The 20,180-nt window shown below is 41.7% G+C and overlaps 1 protein-coding gene across 1 annotated transcript in view; it reads right to left on the reverse strand.

The window, feature by feature from the left end:
* Window positions 1-4,608: 4,608 nt before the first annotated feature.
* The window catches only part of LOC124620168, a 40,775-nt gene continuing 25,203 nt past the window's right edge, over window positions 4,609-20,180 (reverse strand). The window contains exons 2-5 of the mRNA XM_047146838.1: window positions 19,889-20,083; window positions 18,409-18,561; window positions 14,507-14,659; window positions 4,609-6,066 (exon numbers count right to left, since the gene is read on the reverse strand). Coding sequence (XP_047002794.1) covers window positions 4,609-6,066; window positions 14,507-14,659; window positions 18,409-18,561; window positions 19,889-20,083 — 1,959 coding nt within the window. The remainder of the gene's footprint in view (window positions 6,067-14,506; window positions 14,660-18,408; window positions 18,562-19,888; window positions 20,084-20,180) is intronic.

The raw sequence follows: 20,180 nt of genomic DNA on the forward strand, positions 1-20,180 counted from the left end.
TAGATGGTGTCGGAATTTCCATGCGGCTTTTCGCGGTGATGCTGTAGTATACAGAGAAGTTGCAGCATTAGAAAATTGTAGCGAAATGCAGGAAGATCTGCAGCGGATAGGCACTTGATGCAGGGAGTGGCAACTGTCCCTTAACATAGACAAATGTAATGTATTGCGAATACATAGAAAGAAGTATCCTTTATTGTATGATTATATGATAGCGGAACAAACACTGGTAGCAGTTACTTCGGTAAAATATCTGGGAGTATGCGTGCGGAACGATTTGAAGTGGAATGATCATATAAAATTAATTGTTGGTAAGGTGGGTACCAGGTTGAGATTCATTGGGAGAGTCCTTAGAAAATGTAGTCCATCAACAATGGAGGTGGCTTACAAAACACTCGGTCGACCTATACTTGAGTATTGCTCATCAGTGGGGGATCCGTACCAGATTGGGTTGACGGAGGAGATAGAGAAGATCCAAAGAAGAGCGGCGCGTTTCGTCACAGGGTTATTTGGTAACCGTGATAGCGTTACGGAGATGTTTAATAAACTCAAGTGGCAGACTCTGCAAGAGAGGCGCTCTGCATCGCGGTGTAGCTTGCTTGCCAGGTTTCGAGAGGGTGCGTTTCTGGATGAGGCATCGAATATATTGCTTCCCCCTACTTATACCTCCCGAGGAGATCACGAATGTAAAATTAGAGAGATTAGAGCGCGCACGGAGGCTTTCAGACAATCGTTCTTCCCGCGAACCATACGCGATTGGAACAGGAAAGGGAGGTAATGACAGTGGCACGTTATTCTGCATTTTGATCAGCAGCAGTGTCATGTGCATTTCGATAAATAATATAATTTTAGACACTGAAATATTGTAACATACACCAAATTTATCACTATCTTAACACAGTCTATTAATAAATACAGTCAATTTAGGTAAGGTAATACTTAATTTGGAGAATTGGTGGCTAGTGTAAGGTACAGAGAACAAAGTTAGCGATTGGCAGTTTCGTTTTAAAGGCAAGTTTAATACTGTACTCTGACTGGCTGTTTCAGTTTTCGTGGCTGGTAAATTACTTGCGTGAGACCGGAATACTGAGACATAATGAAATGACAGGAATAGGCACGGCTTAGGCAGGGACATGACCCCCACCTGCCACAGTCGGAGTCTCTACCTACCATCCTCAGAGGAAGGAATGGTGTGCACACCTGACCCAAAAACCCCTTACGTTTCTACTGACGAAGAGTGCAGGTAAGGCGCGCGCAGGCAACCTCACTCTAATTTTAAACGATTAGCGAGGTGGGATCAGCACAGTTGGTATACTCAACGTATAATTAACATCTAGCAGAACCATAATATCTCGATACATCAGTCTGTATTGAACTCCGACACAATTCTGTATCTCAGTAACAGTGAGTTTGTATACAGTGGATAAAAATCACCATTTGGCCATGATCATGGAAGGAGGACGTTCATTTAATCAAAACATTAATTAACCCAATAATTTTAGGTCTGTATAAGATGATAGTTACAATACTACGTAAATGCTGGGAGGCTACCATATGTACCGTTACATTACTATGGCCTTTGGTATTACTTGCATTATACAAGTGCTACTTCATTTTTAATTGTATCAGAACTACTTATTTTTAATAAGTTTACCTATCCAGTGAACCAGTAGCCTCTTGAGGAAGACTGTGGATAACGGGTTTAGTTATTAATTGGTGCACATACCCCCCTTTTTCCCATTATGTGTCAGCATTTTATTACCGTGTAGATAGCGTGGAGTGAGTCACGAGCATGAATATTTGCTGGTGTATCCATAAATGCACGTGTAATGTCAAGTTGTTACCTACCTATGTTTCAAGGAAAGAATGCAAACAAAACAGTTATGACGGAGATACACAATAGTCTGAAATGTGTTGTGCCGTGGTTGGTCACGGAAGTGATTCAATATATTCTACCGTGGAACAGAAAGTCAATGCTGCCTCATCTGTATGCCACGATGAGCATCATATCTTCGTCTTTTAAGTGAGCGGTAGTTCCGTCGGAATGTCCCGTTCACGTGACTGTCTACGGTACAACAATGAGTTATTTAGTAACTGATTAATCGCTTTCTTGCAGGTCTGTTAATAGTAGGCGTGTTGTAACGCAAATACATTTTTATACTTCTGGTAACTTCAGTAGGGACAGCTTAGTCTCGTGGAATTTCCTTTGTGCAGTCATTGAATCATCAGTGTGCGTGAATATTTGCCCAAGCCTTTAGCTTTAGGGCTGCTGTTGTTATCATTATTTAGTTACAGGTGCTCCGTTCTTATTTTTCTAGCAGTTTGTGTAGGATCAACTGATGATTTCTTTGTGTGAAACGTATCAGCCATTGCCTTCCAAGGGCTATCGTTGATGGCCGCACAGACGATTACCTTTCAATTTAACTCGGACATTTCATACCGAATAAGTTGCGTGTTTTCCTGTGTAGTCTATAAAAATATTATAGTGTGAACGTTCTTACAATGATGAATGATCTCACGGTCAGTAAACTGTATGTCACGGTTCTCCATGTACCACGTGGCCATGGCTACACATACAGTGAGCTCTCATGGTTCATCAATGGCTCTCATTTAAGGCAGCATGCGTGTGCAAACATACATTGAGAAAGAATATTACTGTGTGAATATTATCGGAATCAAGATCTATTAAATGGTGAGTAATGTGTATACCATAGTCTTAAAAAAGCCATGTGCGCATGACTGTACAGACAATGGGCATCCGTTCCTTGTGCATAGCTTTCAGATCAGCCAGTGTGCGTGTGTTAATGTGAATTTGATATAAATCTTTTGTGTGCCTTGTAGTCGATGCGTGGACGATGTCGCTGTAAGTAAGGTATATGAAATTTATCTTCTACGCTCGCACGTGGTCAGAACTCCATAGTCGATGAGGTTTCTTCTTTCTTGGCCTGTGCGATGTTGTGCATTCTGTTACGCTGATATACCGATGAGCTCACCTTCTTTTTGTTATTACGGTTACTTGCTTAACTTCTACATTCAGTGGGTAGGTGTGCTCTCTCTGTGTACCGTGCGTAAATATTCAGTCTCCGTTCTGATTGCCCACAATTTCTGGTAGGCGTATTGTGCCCCAGTTGATTTCGTAAGACTTTTAAAGTGACTGTATTACGGCCCAGCTATAAACCCGGCCAGTTAATTACTGAAGACACTTCCCCTCCATACCCATTTTACTGAATTAAATAATAATGAGACCATTTAGCATACTGAGATGCTACATCACACTATGCACCTACTGTATGTACTTACAAGGTTGTATGCTTTGTTTTCCCACCACACATTTGCTTTCAAATAATACACGTTGGTGTAGCATACGGAAAAAGTCTCTGTTGCTCACGCACGTACTTTCGTAGCCCATTAATCGTAAATAACTGGGTCCTTTTACATATTTCTGATGAGCACATAGTGCAAGAATACTCATTGAGGATAGGAATGAATGGTATAATTAAGCTGAGCGGCTTACGATACATTTCTTTCTCGTTAGAACGGATCATATTACCGTGCTACGCAGATGAGAAGCTGGTCAGACAAGGATACGTGCTCGAATGTGGACTTCTCCCCACAGCACCACTCCTACTCTATTTCTCCTCTCTAGGGATTTTCCCGAGTTAAAACGAGAGGAAAACTGGAACAACCCAATTTATTGCGCACATATTATTAGCGAGGAATCATATAACTACTCATACCATAAAATAATGGGAGACAATTCCTCTCTATTGAGGCTTGACATCAGTTTTTATATTCCGGCACGTCATGACAGTATTTTTAAACAAGCTACAGGGAAACTCGATGGAGAAGCAGGGAGCACCACAAACAAAATGTCCCAAATCTGTCAACTCTCATATTTAAGGATGTACGCTTCTACTTCAAACAAGTTAGCTTCTTAGGGGAGAAAAGATTAGAGCAATCTCTGCAATATTCTTTTGGCATTTTTCATCCAACGTACTCCCACACGTGTTGCTGCCATGAAATACACAGATTGGTGACAAGTGCGGACAATTGTCCAGGCAGTGATCCTACCCAGAGTCATTAGAGACATTGGGCCAACGATATTACGACTGGTTACCTAACACTCTCTAGCCACTATAAAATCAGACTGCGTAAATCGGCATTATGTGGTGTTTGCAATACAGAAGTGAATGTAGCACTTACTGATGATTATTATCTTGTATATATCACAGACCTTTCAATGTCACTGAAATGAGCTTCATAAATGCCTTAGCCTGAGTCCCGGGTTTAGTCTACTGTTGACTTCATTGCAACGACAGGGAGACAGTAGGCTATTGAATAAACGGAAAATGAAACGTACTTTCATCTCGGCAACTATTATTGCTGCAGATGTATACTAAAAAATAAGATAACAATTGGTGAAATACGTAAAATTTATTTTTTTGATTTAAATAAACCAAGGATAGATATTGAAAATTGAAAAATGAATAAACACAAACAACATTAAATGAACGCAAAAAAACGAAACACAGAACTCAAAATGAAACCAAAAAAAAAAAAAATAGAACAAAATCTGAAAACAAACAAGAACTTTAAGAACAAACATATTTTTCAGTGGGTAAAAGCGGTACCCAAGAGTTGGCTACAAAGACTCCCGGCTGCCCCCTCCTCCACCTCTACACGGACTTCCTCCAACTTGGCAGCGCCCCTGAGACTCACTGCTGCGTCCTCCTCTAGATATCTAGGGGCTTGTTCCGTCTTGGCAACATTCACGAGAGTCTCAGCTGACCCTTCCTCCTCATCTTCACAGTCATCAACAATCTTGCCAGCACCCATGTGACTCTCAGCTACCTCCTCCTTTAAATCTGGATGGGTTTGTTCCACCCTGGCAGTATTCACGAGACCCTTAGCTGCCCCTTCCTCCTCATCTCCACATTCTGAGTCAATCTTTACAGCATCCATGGGACCATCATCTGCCCCTTTCCCAATCTCTCCAGACACTTCGCCCATCTTGGCAGCACCCATCAGACTCTCGGCTGCCTCCTCCTCTAAATCTTGATTGGCTTGTTCCATCTTTTCAGCATTCACAAGGCCCTTAGCTGACCCTTCCTCCTCATCTACACATACTGGGCCAATCTCTCCAGCATCCAAAAGACCCTCATCTGCGGCTTCCATATTCTCTCTAAACGCTTCACACATCTTCGTAGCACCCATGATACACACAGCTGCCTCCTCCTCTAAATCTTGATAGGCGTGTTCCATCTTTTCAGCATTCACAAGGCCCTTAACTGCCCCTTCTTCCTCATCTACACATACTGGGTCAATCTCTGCAGCATCCATGAGACAATCATATGGCCCTTTCTCAATCTCTCCAGACACTTCGCCCATCTTGGCAGCACCCATCAGACTCTCGGCTGCCTCCTCCTCTAAATCTTGGTAGGCTTGTTCCATTTTTTCAGCATTCACAAGGCCCTTAGCTGCCCCTTCTTCCTCATCTACACATACTGGGTCAATCTCTCCAGCATCCATGAGACCATCATCTGCCCCTTGCTCAATCTCTCCAGACACTTCGCCCATCTTGGGAGCACCCATCAGACTCTCGGTTGCCGCCTTCTCTAAATCTTGACAGGCTTGTTCCATCTTTGCAGCACTCACAATGCCCTTAGCTACACCTTCCTCATCATCTACACGTACTGGGCCAATCTCTCCAGCATCCATGAGACTATCATCTGCCCCTTCCTCAATCTCTCCAGACACTTCGCCCATCTTGGCAGTACCCATCAGACTCTCGGCTGCCTCCTCCTCTAAATCCTGACAGGCTTCTTCCATCTTTGCAGCGTTCACGAGACCCTTAGCTGCCCCTTCATCCTCATCTCCACATACTGGATCAATGTTAGCGGCATCCACAAGAACCTCATGTGCCCCTTTCTCAATCTCTCCAGACACTTCGCCCATCTTGGCAGCACCCATGGGACTCTCGGCTGCCTCCTCTTCCAAATCCATCTTGACAGCAATGACGAGACACTCAGCTACTATCTCCTCCTCTTGATCCATCTTGGCACCATCCACCTAGGCAACCAAGATAGTGTTAGGTGCTTGGTTAAACTAGAAACAACATTATGCTCTAGAACTTACATTATGAAATAATAATGGGTAAGAGTTTTCAGACATTGAGGTGAACAAAAGGTTTATATGGATCGTCACAATTTTATGTCACATTCAAAAGAAATTCATTAAATGAATAGTAGAGATAATATTTAACAGGGAGTAAGCTATTGGAATATAATTAAAGCTTGGCATTAGAAGCTGATGACGATGTATGGTATGAAAAAGAGGGTCTTCCATTATCACCGACTGCACAATAATGTATCGCTGAGGTCCTCATACTAGCAGCATGCCTATAACTAAAAAGTTTCGGGCCTACTGAAGAACAGGATGCAACCCGTCGGCTCTGACCAATGACGTCAGAATTTGCCAGAGATGATTTACTACATAGATTTAACAGCTGAGACAAGTGTTTATAAACTAAGGGATGCAGGAGAGAAAAACAGGTGGTAGACATATTTAACGTCCAGTAATATTTCTACCATAATCTTAAGGATATCGCTTGTTTGAGTCCTAGTGGTATGTAAAAAATAAACGGAAAAAAAGACAGAAGTAGTGGTAGTGTAGAATACCTCAGTTGACATATATATGAGCTGTATCTCGAAATCTTCTATTTAGTATATAGGTCAACTGAAGAATAAGATACTAGTGCTAACGAAAACGAGGAAATCTACGTACGTAACATTGGCAACCTGTTGACCTATGTATGTCAACTGAAGTGTGATATACAACTTATTTTAGGCTTCGATACTAACAGTATCGACTGAAATTTATCACACGCTTGCTATCGACGACAAGAAAACCAGTAACAGTGACATTTGTATCCCATTCTTCAGTTGAGCTATATAGGTGAACTGAGGCCCTTAGCTGATGCTAATTAGTATTAGCGAATGGGAAATAACGGAAATTATAACATGTGTATTCTGAACTTCAACTGACCTATAAAGGTAAATAAATTCAATGTTACATATGTCGCTTTTTTCGTGTAGCTAGCACCAGTATACCGTACTTTAGTTGACCTGTATACGTCAACTGAAGTACGGGATACAAATTTTACGTATGCCGGTCTTTTCGCCTTCTGTAGTGCTAGTATAGACTCGGAAAATAATACTGCCACCTGACGAAGAACTGTGTCAGTTACAAGCGTTATGTGATTTGGGGAATCGCAAATGACACAGAATTCCCCAGTTGCTCTTATTCCCTATGTTTTCAAAGCCGCTCAGATTGTGATTAACGAGACAGCGATTTGAAAACCAGATTTTAAACTAATTTTTTTTCCAGGAGCAGTTATGGACTATATCCATACTTAGTTGGATACAAACGGCTAATTGAATTTGAAAAAGCTGCAGCAAGATTGAAACCGGGAGAAATGGTCAGAGGTAAGTCCAAAACCCACTGAGAAAGGGGAATCATTGCATTAGAAAACGAATGGAAAGCTTGAACACATGAAATGGAAAGGGCAGTAGAAAATCAAATGGGCAAAAAGATTATTCCTAATAGAATTCTTGCCTAATTCACCAGATGCTGCTCGTAACTGTTTAAAGAAGAAAATTAAAAAAGAAAAACAGGAAATGAAGCCTCAAATGTAAAAATAAGTTTTGCAGTAAGCTGAAAACATGAAAACAAGGCTGGATGCAGAAGAAATGCGGAGCAATAGAAGCGTGTGCAACAATCTGAAAGTTAGATACCATATATGGGAAAATTAAGGAAACCGTTAGAGGAGCGAGATTCAGATGCATAAATATCAAACGCTTACCTGGCAAGCCATTACGAACGAAAGGACGGAGGTCTGAAAGCTGGATTTAACGAAGGAATGGGTCCTACAAAATAAACCAGCTTAAAAAAGGAAGTGAATGAAGATTCGATGTGAAATATGGTACACTAAAAAGAGTTTCATACAGCAGTAAAAGACCCAATTCGAAGAAAGACTCTTGGCGTACGCTACAGTGTTTCAAAATTGTTAAGATCACTGGTAGGGAACCTGAAAAAGCTGTTCCAAGTGATATGTAAAATATCCTAAGCTGGTGAAATACACCCAGACTTTCAAAAACATCTAATAATCCCATTCCCAGACAGACCAAATGCTCACAAGTTTCAAAGTTAAGTCACGAGAAATCTAATACGAATTAATGAAGACATCAGTAGCGGAGGTTTCGCGGAAGTATGGGGACGAGTAAGTCATTTCCGACCTTAAGACTCTGAAGACAGATTGCTGCAAGGCAAAAGCAAATCGGTAGGAATTCAGTTTCTGAGGGTCACAGTGATAAAATACAGGGAGTGATGTTGTCCAAAACTTGTGCATAAAACAAAGTGCAATTATAAAGGTCTCATGATATGTCAGGCATACATCAGCTAGGACGGGAGTGAGATACGTTTTTAACCTAGCAATTCAGCAAGCAGAATGGAGAGTAGACAGAAATTAGGTACGGGAATTGAAGCTCAGCGAGAAGAAATAAAACTTTGAGTTCATGACATAACAGTTCTGTAAGATACACCAATTTCCTTTGATTATCAGTTGAACGAAATGAGTAATGTCTCGAAAAAAAAACTATAAATGAATACTAGCAAAAGTAAAAGTAGGAAAGTAAAATGCGGTAGAACTGAATTAGTAGTTGAAGGTGGAAAAATATTAACAAATGACACCGAGGGAAGTAAACTGAGGTTTGTTGTTTGGGCAAAAGTAACAGATTATTAGCAAAGTAGAGGACATGTAAACATCAGGATGTCAATAGCAAGAAAGACGTTTTTGAAAAGCAGAGATTAGTTAACCTATAACATAAATTTCAGTTCTAGGTAGTCTTCTCTCGAGGTATTTGTCTGTAGTGTAGCCATGTACATTGGTGGAACGCTGAAGATAGTTCAGAAAGAATGGAATATATAGCTCTGATATAGTTCTCCAGGAGAGTACTGAAGATAAACTGGGTACAGCGTGTAGCTTGCGAGGAGGAAATGAATCGAAATGGAGGAAAAAGTCTTTTATCACACAATTCGACTAAAAGCTGGGATCAGTTTGTAGTATGCATCGTGCGGTATAATAGGATCTTATGTTGTTACCAGGGTGATCGGAGAGGGTGAGTGGGGAGATGGAAGGGTTGTAAGATTTTTACAGGTAGAGGAAGACTTGAACACAGTAAGCAGATTGAAATGAGTGTCGGTTGCTGCACTTACGGAGAAGCAAAGAGCCTGTCACAGGATAGACTACCGTGGGAACCTGCATCTCATCTTACATCAAATGGGAAACCGCATCATCAACAACACCACAACGTGAAGATTTTCTAACAGATGCCTAGCCGTTACTTACCACGGGGAAATGGCCGTATTGATGTTATTCATAGAACAAGAGAGGCCTAGACTCCATGGATATAGCTTCACGCGGATAAATTTCTATCGTGGTGCATTCTGGTAGCAGGGTCTAACTCACCGTAGGTAATAAAACAGCAGTTCCTATAACTCTACATTCTATAGCTTCATTACCCTTCTAAAATTCAATCCACTTTCATTTTCCTAATCTTCTCTAATTGATTATGCTAGACTATTATTGTCATGGTATTTGATAACACGGCTGTTGTAATTTTTTGTTTTATGTTGCGCACGATGTTTGGTGTAACAGCCGGGATATATTCACTCTGCCGCTATGTGGATGTGTTATATCTGATTCAATAAGTGGTGTATATTTTCGTAACCCTTGAATGTATTTCAAGCTACCTGCTACGCCCTCATGTGGTTCTTTTTCTATGATCATAAAGATGTACTATAATGGTGGAAACAATGCCTTTGTAAAGGCGTATGAGAGAAATAGTGAAGATAAGGAACAGGGAAACCCTAAGGCAAGCATTCCGGTACAGAAGGGAGTTTGTTTCCCGCGTGATCAATTTTATCTCGTAGTCAAGCAGCTAAAACATGGGAAAGCCACTGAAGATGGTGATAAACCAGCAGAACGCGACAAGGCTGCTAGACAAAAGCTACATGAAGAACTGTTCCATTTCATATAAATTACGTACGAAACCAGGGCACACCGAAAAGACTTTGAAGAATAGTTACAGCGCCAACACAAAAGAAAGAATCTGCAAACAAATGTGAACAATGCAGCACCCTCAAGTTGAGAACACACGACACCCAGATCTTGACCTCTTATCATTGTAACGCGGACTGAAGAAAGGATAGGTGTACAAAATACGGAAGATCAATTTGTCTTTAGAGGAGCTGTAGGCACACAAGAAGCAATACTCGGGTTACGGCTAATACCTGAGACAAGACTAAGCAAGAGCCAAGAATGCAGCAGAGTGTCGTAGGAGGAATGGTCAGTATTCAGGTGAATGATAAGAACGATCATACGAAACTTAACCATCTACTAAACATGGGCTCTAAAATGCAGCTATGAGCACTTCATCTTCGATACTGTAACAAAATCTCGTCTTGGCCTTCTATATTTTGAGGGGCGTAAGTATGGCCAAAATCACGAAAACAATTTTCTGTAAATATGGGCTGTAAAGTGCTCACCTTCAGACCTTTGGGCACTTTTGCAGCTTCACTGGTGTGAAATACACCTCTTCGACAAAACAAGTGCTTGCATGTTGAGATTTTCTGATGATACTACAGTGTGTAGTGAATGTGCGGAACTACAGAAGCGAGATGCAGATGAAAGTCAGCCCCATTTCATCCTAACATGCAAATTAATAAAGTTGAGACAACAATCTTGATGAGTAGACAAAATACCGTTGCTCAGTGCTCACTTTACAATGAGGGACTGGAGACTGTAGAATCCTTTTGCTTCCTACGGATTAAAACCACCTTCAGGCGGATCAAGGAAGGATATTGAAAGCCAAATAAACCAGGCAACAGCTGCTTTCAGCAAGAGCAGGAACCTTACACATCTCGTTTCATAGCCCAGTACCTGAGGAAAGACCTCATAAAGATTTTGTGTGGAGTGTGCCGCTGTACAGATGTGACATACGGACAATCGAGGAGAAAAAAGAAAAAAAAAAAAAAAAAACACTGATAGCCTTCGAGATGTGGTTCTATCGCAGAAGGCTCCAGATTTTCTGTGAAAAGAACTAATTAAATGAACTGGTGCACTGCAGGGTAGATAACGTGCAGCTATGTCTGCTAAAGCTTATTGAACGCCACATGTGTCACCCATATGCTGAGACATTATGGTGTTACTAAAGGTGTTGCTGAAAGGACAGCAAAAAGGAAGAACACAGGAGACAAACAGTCTAGTATACATCAACCCTATCATGGACGACACAAATTGCACCACCTATACTGCACTCAACAAAAGGGCCGGAGACAGAAATGCTTGGCAAGCTGCTGATAGCCAACCTGATAATTAACGACCAAAGAAGAAGAAGGAGATCATGATAAGTTTTCAAAACTAATGGCAAGACGCTATAAATGTTCAGAAATTGGTACATGTTTGAGTAATTAGCCTGTGCTACATGTGATGGGAGAAGTGCAGATACACTGTGTGATCAAAAGTATCCGGACATCCCAAAAACATACGTTTTCCAAGTGCATTGTGCTGACACCTACTGCCAGGCGCTCCATGTCAGCGACTTCAGTTGTCATTAGACATCGTGAGAGAGTAGAATGGGGCGCTCCGCAGAACTCACGAATTTCGAACATGGTCAGGTGAGTGGGTGTCACTTGTGTCATACGTCTGTATGAGACATTTACACACTCCTAAACATTCCTAGGTCGACTTTTCCGGTGTGACAGGGAAGTGGAAACGTGAAGGAACACGTACAGCACAAAAGGTTACATCCCGGCCTAGTTTGTTTGACAGAGACCGCCGACAGTTGAGGGAGGCTGACACTATCCACACCATCACACAGGAATTTCAAACTGCATCAGGATCCACTGCCAGTACTATGACAGGCGGGAGGTGAGAAAACTTGGATTTCATGGCGGAGCGGTTGCTCATAAGCCACACATCACGCCGGTAAATGCCAAACGACGCTTCGCTTGGTGTAAGGAGAGTAAACATTGGACGAGTTAACAATGGAAGAACGTTGTGTGGAGTGACGAATCACGGTACACAGTGTGACCATCCGATGGCAGGTTGTGGGTATGGTGAATGCCCGGTGAACGTCATCTACCAGAGTAAAATTCGGAGTCGGTGGTGTTAGGGTATGGTCGTTTCTCCCCTTGTTGTTTTGCGTGGCACTATCACAGCACAAGCCTACATTGATGTTTTAAGCACTTTCTTGCTTCTCACTGTTGAAGAACAACTCGGGGATGGCGATTGCATCTTTCAACACGATCAAACACCTGTTCATAATGCACATCCTTGTAATGGACTGGCCTGCACAGAGTCCTGACCTAAATCCTATAGAACTCCTTTGGGATGTTTTGGAACGCCGACTTCGTGTCAGCCCTCACCCAACGACATCGATACCTCTCCTCAGTGCAACATTCCGTTAAGAATGGGCTGCCATTCCCCAAGAAACCTTCCAGCACCTGATTGAACATATGCTTGCACGAGTGGAAACTGTCAACAAGGCTAAGTGTTGGCCAACACCACATTCAATTGCAGCATACCGATGGAGAGCGCCATGAACTTGTAAGTCATTTTCAACCAGATGTTGGGATACTTTTGATCACATAGTGTATCTCGCACACGCTGCTCTGTTAACCTCCATATATGAGTAAATTTTTTGTCAATCCGCGACAGCTGTGTCAAAGTAAATGTTTATTAATACATCAAATCATAATTTGTACGCTTTACCTCAAACTTGTTGCTCAGTCTGGAACAGAGTATAATCCTCACTATTGTTCTAGCTTTAACTTAATCAGCTCAATTCTAAAGCAGCCTATATCTGTAGAAAACAAAGTAATTCCACTTTGTAGACTAACATCCATTATGGATGTGGTAATATCCTGTTAATTATCTTTTTGGTTCCATAACTTAATTAATATGGTGTTGAAAACTAATGTGGGCATAGTGTCTCTAGCAGCACCCGTATGGAGACACGTGGGAAACCTATCATTCGCCTCAATAAGAGACAGTAATACTTTCTCATAACCAGGGCCACGGCACTTTTTATAAAGTTAAATTGATAGTATGGACTGACAATCCTTTTACAAGATCACGTTTGTTTCAATGTTCGAAGAAGTGTCGTAAAAGAGCAAAGGAGAGCTCACGAAACTGGATCGAATTGTGCTCTCATTGTGTGAGCAGTGTGGGAAGAGGGATGACAATGTTCTTTAGGTGTCAGACGATCATTTATTTACACAGATGGAATGTTTATGAGGCAGAATATATCCTGCTCAGTTGTTTCAAGAGATCGTGACAAAGTACCGTTATCAATTACTAGATGTAGTAATTATACCATTTCAACCATCCGTGGTAGGTGGGATATAATAACCTTCTTGTAGGCAACAATCGTTGAAGTGTTGTAACTGTTGTGACTGCCTTATCCGTCCTCTACCGTTCCAAATGTTCTTTGGTGGTATTCATGGCGTCAATTATTCCCAGCTGCTGGTTTCACATCCACTGACTCCTACGTAGCACGCAGAAGTGCTCTTCTCCCTTAAGAGGTTTGCCTAATTGTACTTATTTTTATATAAGTACATAGGACGTTTTGCCTTTTATTGCGATTTTTCTTTGCGCTAATGTGACTGTTGAAGGTGTGACTGACTAGACGAGTGTATGCTGCTGTGGTCCAGATTTGCATTACACAGCAGCATGTAAAGGACTTCCGCTATCATTGATAGCAAATGACAACGGCAGCAATCGCACTGTAGCCAGACGTTCTTACCCTCACTAGCAACCGTATAATTTTTCAGCTATGATTCAGTAGGATATTTTGCCGATGTCTTACATCTCTGTAAGAGACAAGCCAATCATAAATGATGTTCCACAGAAAATGCCATAAGTTGCACTAGGTCAATTACGACTTTGTCCCAAACTGAAGTTCAGCTGCTGATATTGCAGCATTGCCTGGTACGTGCAGTACTGCTAAACGGATGTGTCTCCGACTGGTAGCAGCCTTCAGACCGTTGAGACCCGTCATGACGGAGTTCTACAGTTGGCGAACTCACAATCGTTGTAGGCTCGCGTCTGTAACACGAGTAATATTTGACGAACCCGTGACAGTTTTACAACGGACTCTTACATTCCCTGAGTTGTACTTTATATTTACATTTGCGTCTTCGAACCAACGGTTGCTATATTATTGGATTCTAATATGGTGAATCCGTCTGTTAATACTTCACGTAAAGATGAGGGACAACTGCATTTTACAGTCATAGAGATATGAGAGATATGTGCAAATCATGAGATTTTCTCGATTGATATCACCTGCCTAAGTGGCTAATTCTGCAATGTGTACAGTCAGAGACGCAGCTGCTTCCACATCGCTCACACTCGCATACTCTTAATGTTAGTAATAAGTCGACTAACCACACTGGGGCCCTCCAGCGGCGCATCGACCAGTATCATATCTCGTTCCTCGGAGCATATCTCTCTTTGTGTAGGCAGGTCGGTGTCTTGATTCTTAAACGGTGGATTATCTTCTTCGACGTTATTCACTTTGAAGCGCCCGATAACGTGGACCTGTGGGTGGTTTGATCTTATATTTACTTACTCAGCTAGGATGGCGTGTATCAGTCATACATAAAGCTTTATGTACTTCACTTCGCATTCTTAAACATATAATATATTAAATTAGCAGCTGTTGAATGTAGGCTATAATAATACGCCATTTAAAAACTAAGTTATTAAATAACGTAGAGAACTGTGGGATACGAGAATGAAAGGTCGATGATTAGTGGAAGGTTGACACGACTATTTCTAACACATCCATGAATAGTTACGCAGGCTCTTGATAGGAAAAGCTGAGACGATGTGCCTAGATTGGAATATAAGAAACAATTTACTACCGAAGCAGTGCATAATGTGCGAGAAGACATGAAGAGTTTAGCTCACACAGAAGAATGAGACCAGCCTCTTAAGCGATAGATCTAACCACATCAGACATGTTTCGCTTCGTGTTTTGTAGGTAACGTTCGTGAAGGTTTCTTCTTTACTACTTACCACAGTACAGCATAAACTTATGTATGCCAAATACACAGTTAAGTAAACACGTATCTCAAACCAGGGTATTGTGCAAACGTTTTCGTAAACCCTGTCTGGTGCCACAGTCAGACTCCAATAACTTCACTAACCGAACGAATCTAAATCAATTCCCAGCAGGAAATAAAAGTTTTTGTTGTAACTGACGTCAGTGATTTTCGTATCTAACACTAGATTTTTATATTATTTCCTGAATCTGGGCGATTGTTTAAATGAGTCGCGGCGAATCCTACTGACTGCATGTACAACACAGGCCACCAGAATAGGGGAGCGTGTGTCGGTGTCAGGCCACAGTATAGAGCATATGGCGTGAGCTCCACGGCGGAGGCACCGTCTGTGTCTGCATCCTAAACGATGGAAAGCTGATCTGTACGTTTTATCTTGGCGTGTCCACTGGCGCAGAGGAGGCCCATCGTGAGTTAGCAGCTACAGGTTATGTTCCCATGTTCTGGGAACTTGAGGCCCACAACGGTGAAAAGGTAAGATTGGAGTGGGACGACAGACCATTGGATCTTATCTGCTTAACAGCACGGATCCCTGAGATGACAGACTGCTGCGAAGCTAACTGAAATATTGTTGACTCTGCTAAGAAACTTGCGTGCACTGACATAGGATAATGCAAATAATTTCTGGAATGGAAGAACAGAGCTCGCATGTGTCTACATGGAGAAGGCCTGATTGGCTGAACGTGATATAGGAGAGATGGTGAGAGTCAAAAGTTGCCAGTCGCTCAGCTTCAGCACAATGAACTTACGACTGGTTTATTATGTTAATCTAAATAGGGAAGGGAGATTTCTACGCTGTTACGATGAATGTGACTGGCTGGTACTCAAATAGTAACAGTAATTGATTATCCGAAACCACGCACACTCCGAAAAGTAAATAAAATTTCTGATTCTTATTGGGATCGCTCTGTAGAGCAAACTTCGATCACAGACTCGCCAGTGGACACATCAGTGGAGAGAGGCACATAGAGTTTCGGGCAGCCTTCAGTAGAGGTCAGATGACAGAGTGTGCTGCAGCCACTACGGCAGCCGCCCGCGGTCACAGGTAACGCTAAGTATGGTGAGCGACAGCGGCGTCCACTAACAGAGTTGCAGGCTGTACGGCTGACATTACGACTTCCACCGTTCAATAGAGTTAACTGGCAATCTCGAACACAACATGTACTCAGTCAAGACAATGGGTCTGTACTTTTTTTATATATGTTTAATATTCGGGAAGCACTGTGGGACTTCTGCGAACTTGGTTCTTTCCCCTAAACTAATGAACCAATCTTTGCCAACGGTATTTTAATTACAGTATAAAGTAAGTTAACACTCAATGAACGTAATAGTTTTCTTTTCGTGTGCGCTTATGTTTAACATGACGTCTGTAGCGAAGTGTAATATCTACAGCTCCATAGTGACCATTGCTTCATTCAGTAGTACCATAAACCCCCTATTTATCGTCTCATAATGCCGTTATGACCAAAATTTGTTAAAAAAATTCAATTTATTAATTTCTGCGCTGCCCAATGACCTTAAACTGAACTCGTGTGATCCTATAGGAAACGATTTGTTTATCGGTAAGGTCACCCGGTACAGATACTTCTGACATCCACAGAGATATGTCGATGGCTTCATCGTAACCTCACGAAGGGAGCTTCCTAACGAAAACGTAATTTATTTTTACATTATTATGCAGAATCTTGTGCGAGATAAAGCATTACTTTCAATTAAAAGTCACCGACTTTTATTTCACACAAGCAGTCTGGCTAAGTTATGTAGTTGTAAACTCACGCTTATCTCATCACGTGAAGAATTGTTGATGGGATTGTAATAAACCAGAAAAGACTGCACTGATGCTGTTCATGTGTCAGGTCTGTTATAAGAAACTTAAGTTGTTCCCGGTATGCCATTTGTGTCAGTCACAGAGGATTTCATTAATACAGTAGGAATGTATTCGAAGTCTGATTAACTTCGACTAATTCTGACCAAGTTTTCTGCTATGTTAAGGAAGTCACTACACTTCTACCGTGTACGTTAGATGAGTCACTACTTCCTTGTAGGCATAATTCGCCGAATTGTTGTAATTGATTCCGAGTGCTTTATTGGTTCCCTACTGTCCATAAGTGCCACTGATGGTATATGGAGCGTCATTGATATTCATGTTTCGTACCAGTGTATCCTACTCAAGTGTTCAGCACCGCTAACAGTCTGGGCTAATATCCCTTATACCTGTATCTTTACATACATGGCAGATTTCTCTTTGATGTGGTATGTCCTGGCATAAGTATTTGTGCTCAGGTTGGGACTGGCTGGGCGACCGTATGATACTGCGATTTATAGTTACTGTGCAACTAACTTTCTCTTTCCTTGCTAGCAAATAGCTAAAGACGCAATCAAATTGGAGCTAGAGGTACTTAAGCTCACCTTTAGCTGAGCCAACCAATCGAGCAGTTCAGCTCTCCAGTCTGATACATAGGCGATATTTCATGTCGCTGTAAGAGACAAGCTGAACGAAAATGGTATTTCCACAAGAAACTTTAACCAGGTGATGGGTCGAGTTGCTTAAGGCTCACTACGCGAAATCAGTATGTGCTCAGTTAAATTCATGTCGGCCAAGCTAATTCCGGTTCTCCGTGTTTTCATAAATCATATACAACGGTTATCGGCATACTTGTGTTTAGAATGAGTCAAACGTTTTCATTCCCCGTCATTCCACACTTCGAACTACATCTATAATGAATTCGTCGATACTGGATGCCGTTCGCTAGTCTTACACCATTACCCCAAATCTGAGATACTGATGGATGGATGTGTCTCCGACTGGCAGTAGTCACTGGCCAGTTGTGACTCGCACAGCTGAAGGTCTATAATTTGTGCACTTGAAGCTGTTTGAAGCTGCAGTGTTTCACATAAGTGTTATAATACAAACTCGTAGATATTTTGCATCGGTCGTTACTGTCCCACAACAATACCTATCCGTATGACCCAAGATTTACATCATTATCTTGTAACCAATCTTTCATTTGATTGTAATAAAGTGAATCTCTTAAACTGTCCTTCCTGAATTTATAGTCAAGGGGACATGTCTGGAGCGTCAGAAATTCTCGATAGACATGATCTGGCAGAGTGGCTGATTTTGCAGTGCGTGCAGTTTAAGAAGTAGATGTTGTTTCGTAGCTCTCAACCTGTCACCCCGTCTCTCCCTGCTTGCTCTTCATGGCAGTAATGAAGCTGACTTACCCCAGCAGGGCCCTCCTGCGGCGCAGCGACCAGTTTATTCTCACGTCTCTTGCGGCGACGGCGACGCTGCTCGGTGTGTCTGCGCGCGCGGTCATCAGACGGTGGTATTTCTTCGGCTGCCTTCCTCTTCTTGACACGGCAAACAGCATGGCCCTGTAGATGGTTTGATTTTACTATCGCTTATTCGGCTAGGATGCCGTATGTCTAACAGAAGAAAACTTTAGACGACTGACTTAGCTTTGTTAAACAGATGGTATATTAAGTAAGCAGACCATAATTGTATCCAATAACAAATGTGAAATGTGATGCTATAGGCGTTTGTCAAAAAATAATATATCAAATAGAGATAGGGAAGTGAGAGGCACACGAATGAAAATGGTACAGAATGTTTTCATGGGGCACACTTAACAAAATAAAGCTTGGTTGACACTAATAATGATAAGGCATCTAGGAATAATGAACCCAGCACCTGAAAGGGGAAGAATGTGAAGGTGTGCAAAGTGTATAAACACCAGATTGTTGTTCGCGCACTGTGTTGTATACAACATATGCAGAAAGCTGAAAAAAGTCAATAGATATATGACTCGAATAACATAGACATTGTCTGTGATCCGTTTTGTATATAACGTTTGTGATGCATGTTTGTTCACTAATTGCGACGGTAGAGCAGAAGGATACGTACAGCAAGAACATAGTAAAATACGCAGGCAATTGTAAACAATAAAATTCGCTAATGAGAACCTTCATTTATATTTATAACACTCCTTTTTACCACCTTAATTTCACTCACTTGATCCTCTGATCGTCACGTGAATATACGTCTAAAGCTCTATGACGCCGCCTCGTCTACCACGAATCCACATTCTGGAAGACTACACAAAGAGATTACAACAATATAGTTACCTTTTGTTTAAGAGCCCTACACACTATACAACTCTGTGTTATACGTTCGAGTATTCTTCATGTTTCATAACCTTATTCTGCATGTTGCATTGATGGGAGCCACAAGTACTGGAACTGTAAACCATATTACGTCGCATTGGTATCGTGTGTATTTCTCCTGCAACTACTGAGCAGAACTCAAGTCGGATTTGTGCCTCTTATTACCGACAGCATATGCCCACTGCAGTTCATAGCAGAACTTAGTCTCATGAACAGGTACTGAAACTGACACTCCGTATGATCGTACATCGTGTACTGGACACTTGAGGTAGCATGTCGAATGCACATGGGAAACCATGTAAGACTGAATTGACTGTTAACATGCGTTTTTAGCTTGTAATTTTACAACGGAAGTTTACTTTCTACAGCAATATCTTTCCGTTGTATGTTACATTTATTTTAGGATATTGTAACCACTGCTATTTTGTGTTAATGGATGACAACAAATTGCGTTCCTTACTTAGTCCCACGTGTGAAAATGAGAGAGCTGTCTGGGAGATTGACTGATGCATACTCGGTAGTAGTGATGTTTGCTCACCTCTGCACGGCCTTCCTTCCGAGTATCGTCCTTATCCTCTTCTTTCTTGATGCGAGGGGCAGGTCCTGGAGTCGGTTGACAGGGAAAGATGTCGAAGATGGACGGATATTCTGGCTCCCTTCTCTCTCTGAAGCGTCCGTACTCCATAAACTGTGGGTGTTTTGTTTTTGCTATTACTGACTCAAGTAGTATTGCCTATAACCAACACATAGCAATACTCTAGAAATTCGACTTACCGCACATGAATCGATTTTCTATCGCATAGGCAGTTCGTAAGTCTAAAGCCTGAAGA

The sequence above is a fragment of the Schistocerca americana genome, chromosome 6 (genome assembly GCF_021461395.2).
Source record: "Schistocerca americana isolate TAMUIC-IGC-003095 chromosome 6, iqSchAmer2.1, whole genome shotgun sequence".
In the NCBI taxonomy this organism is placed as follows: domain Eukaryota; kingdom Metazoa; phylum Arthropoda; class Insecta; order Orthoptera; family Acrididae; genus Schistocerca; species Schistocerca americana.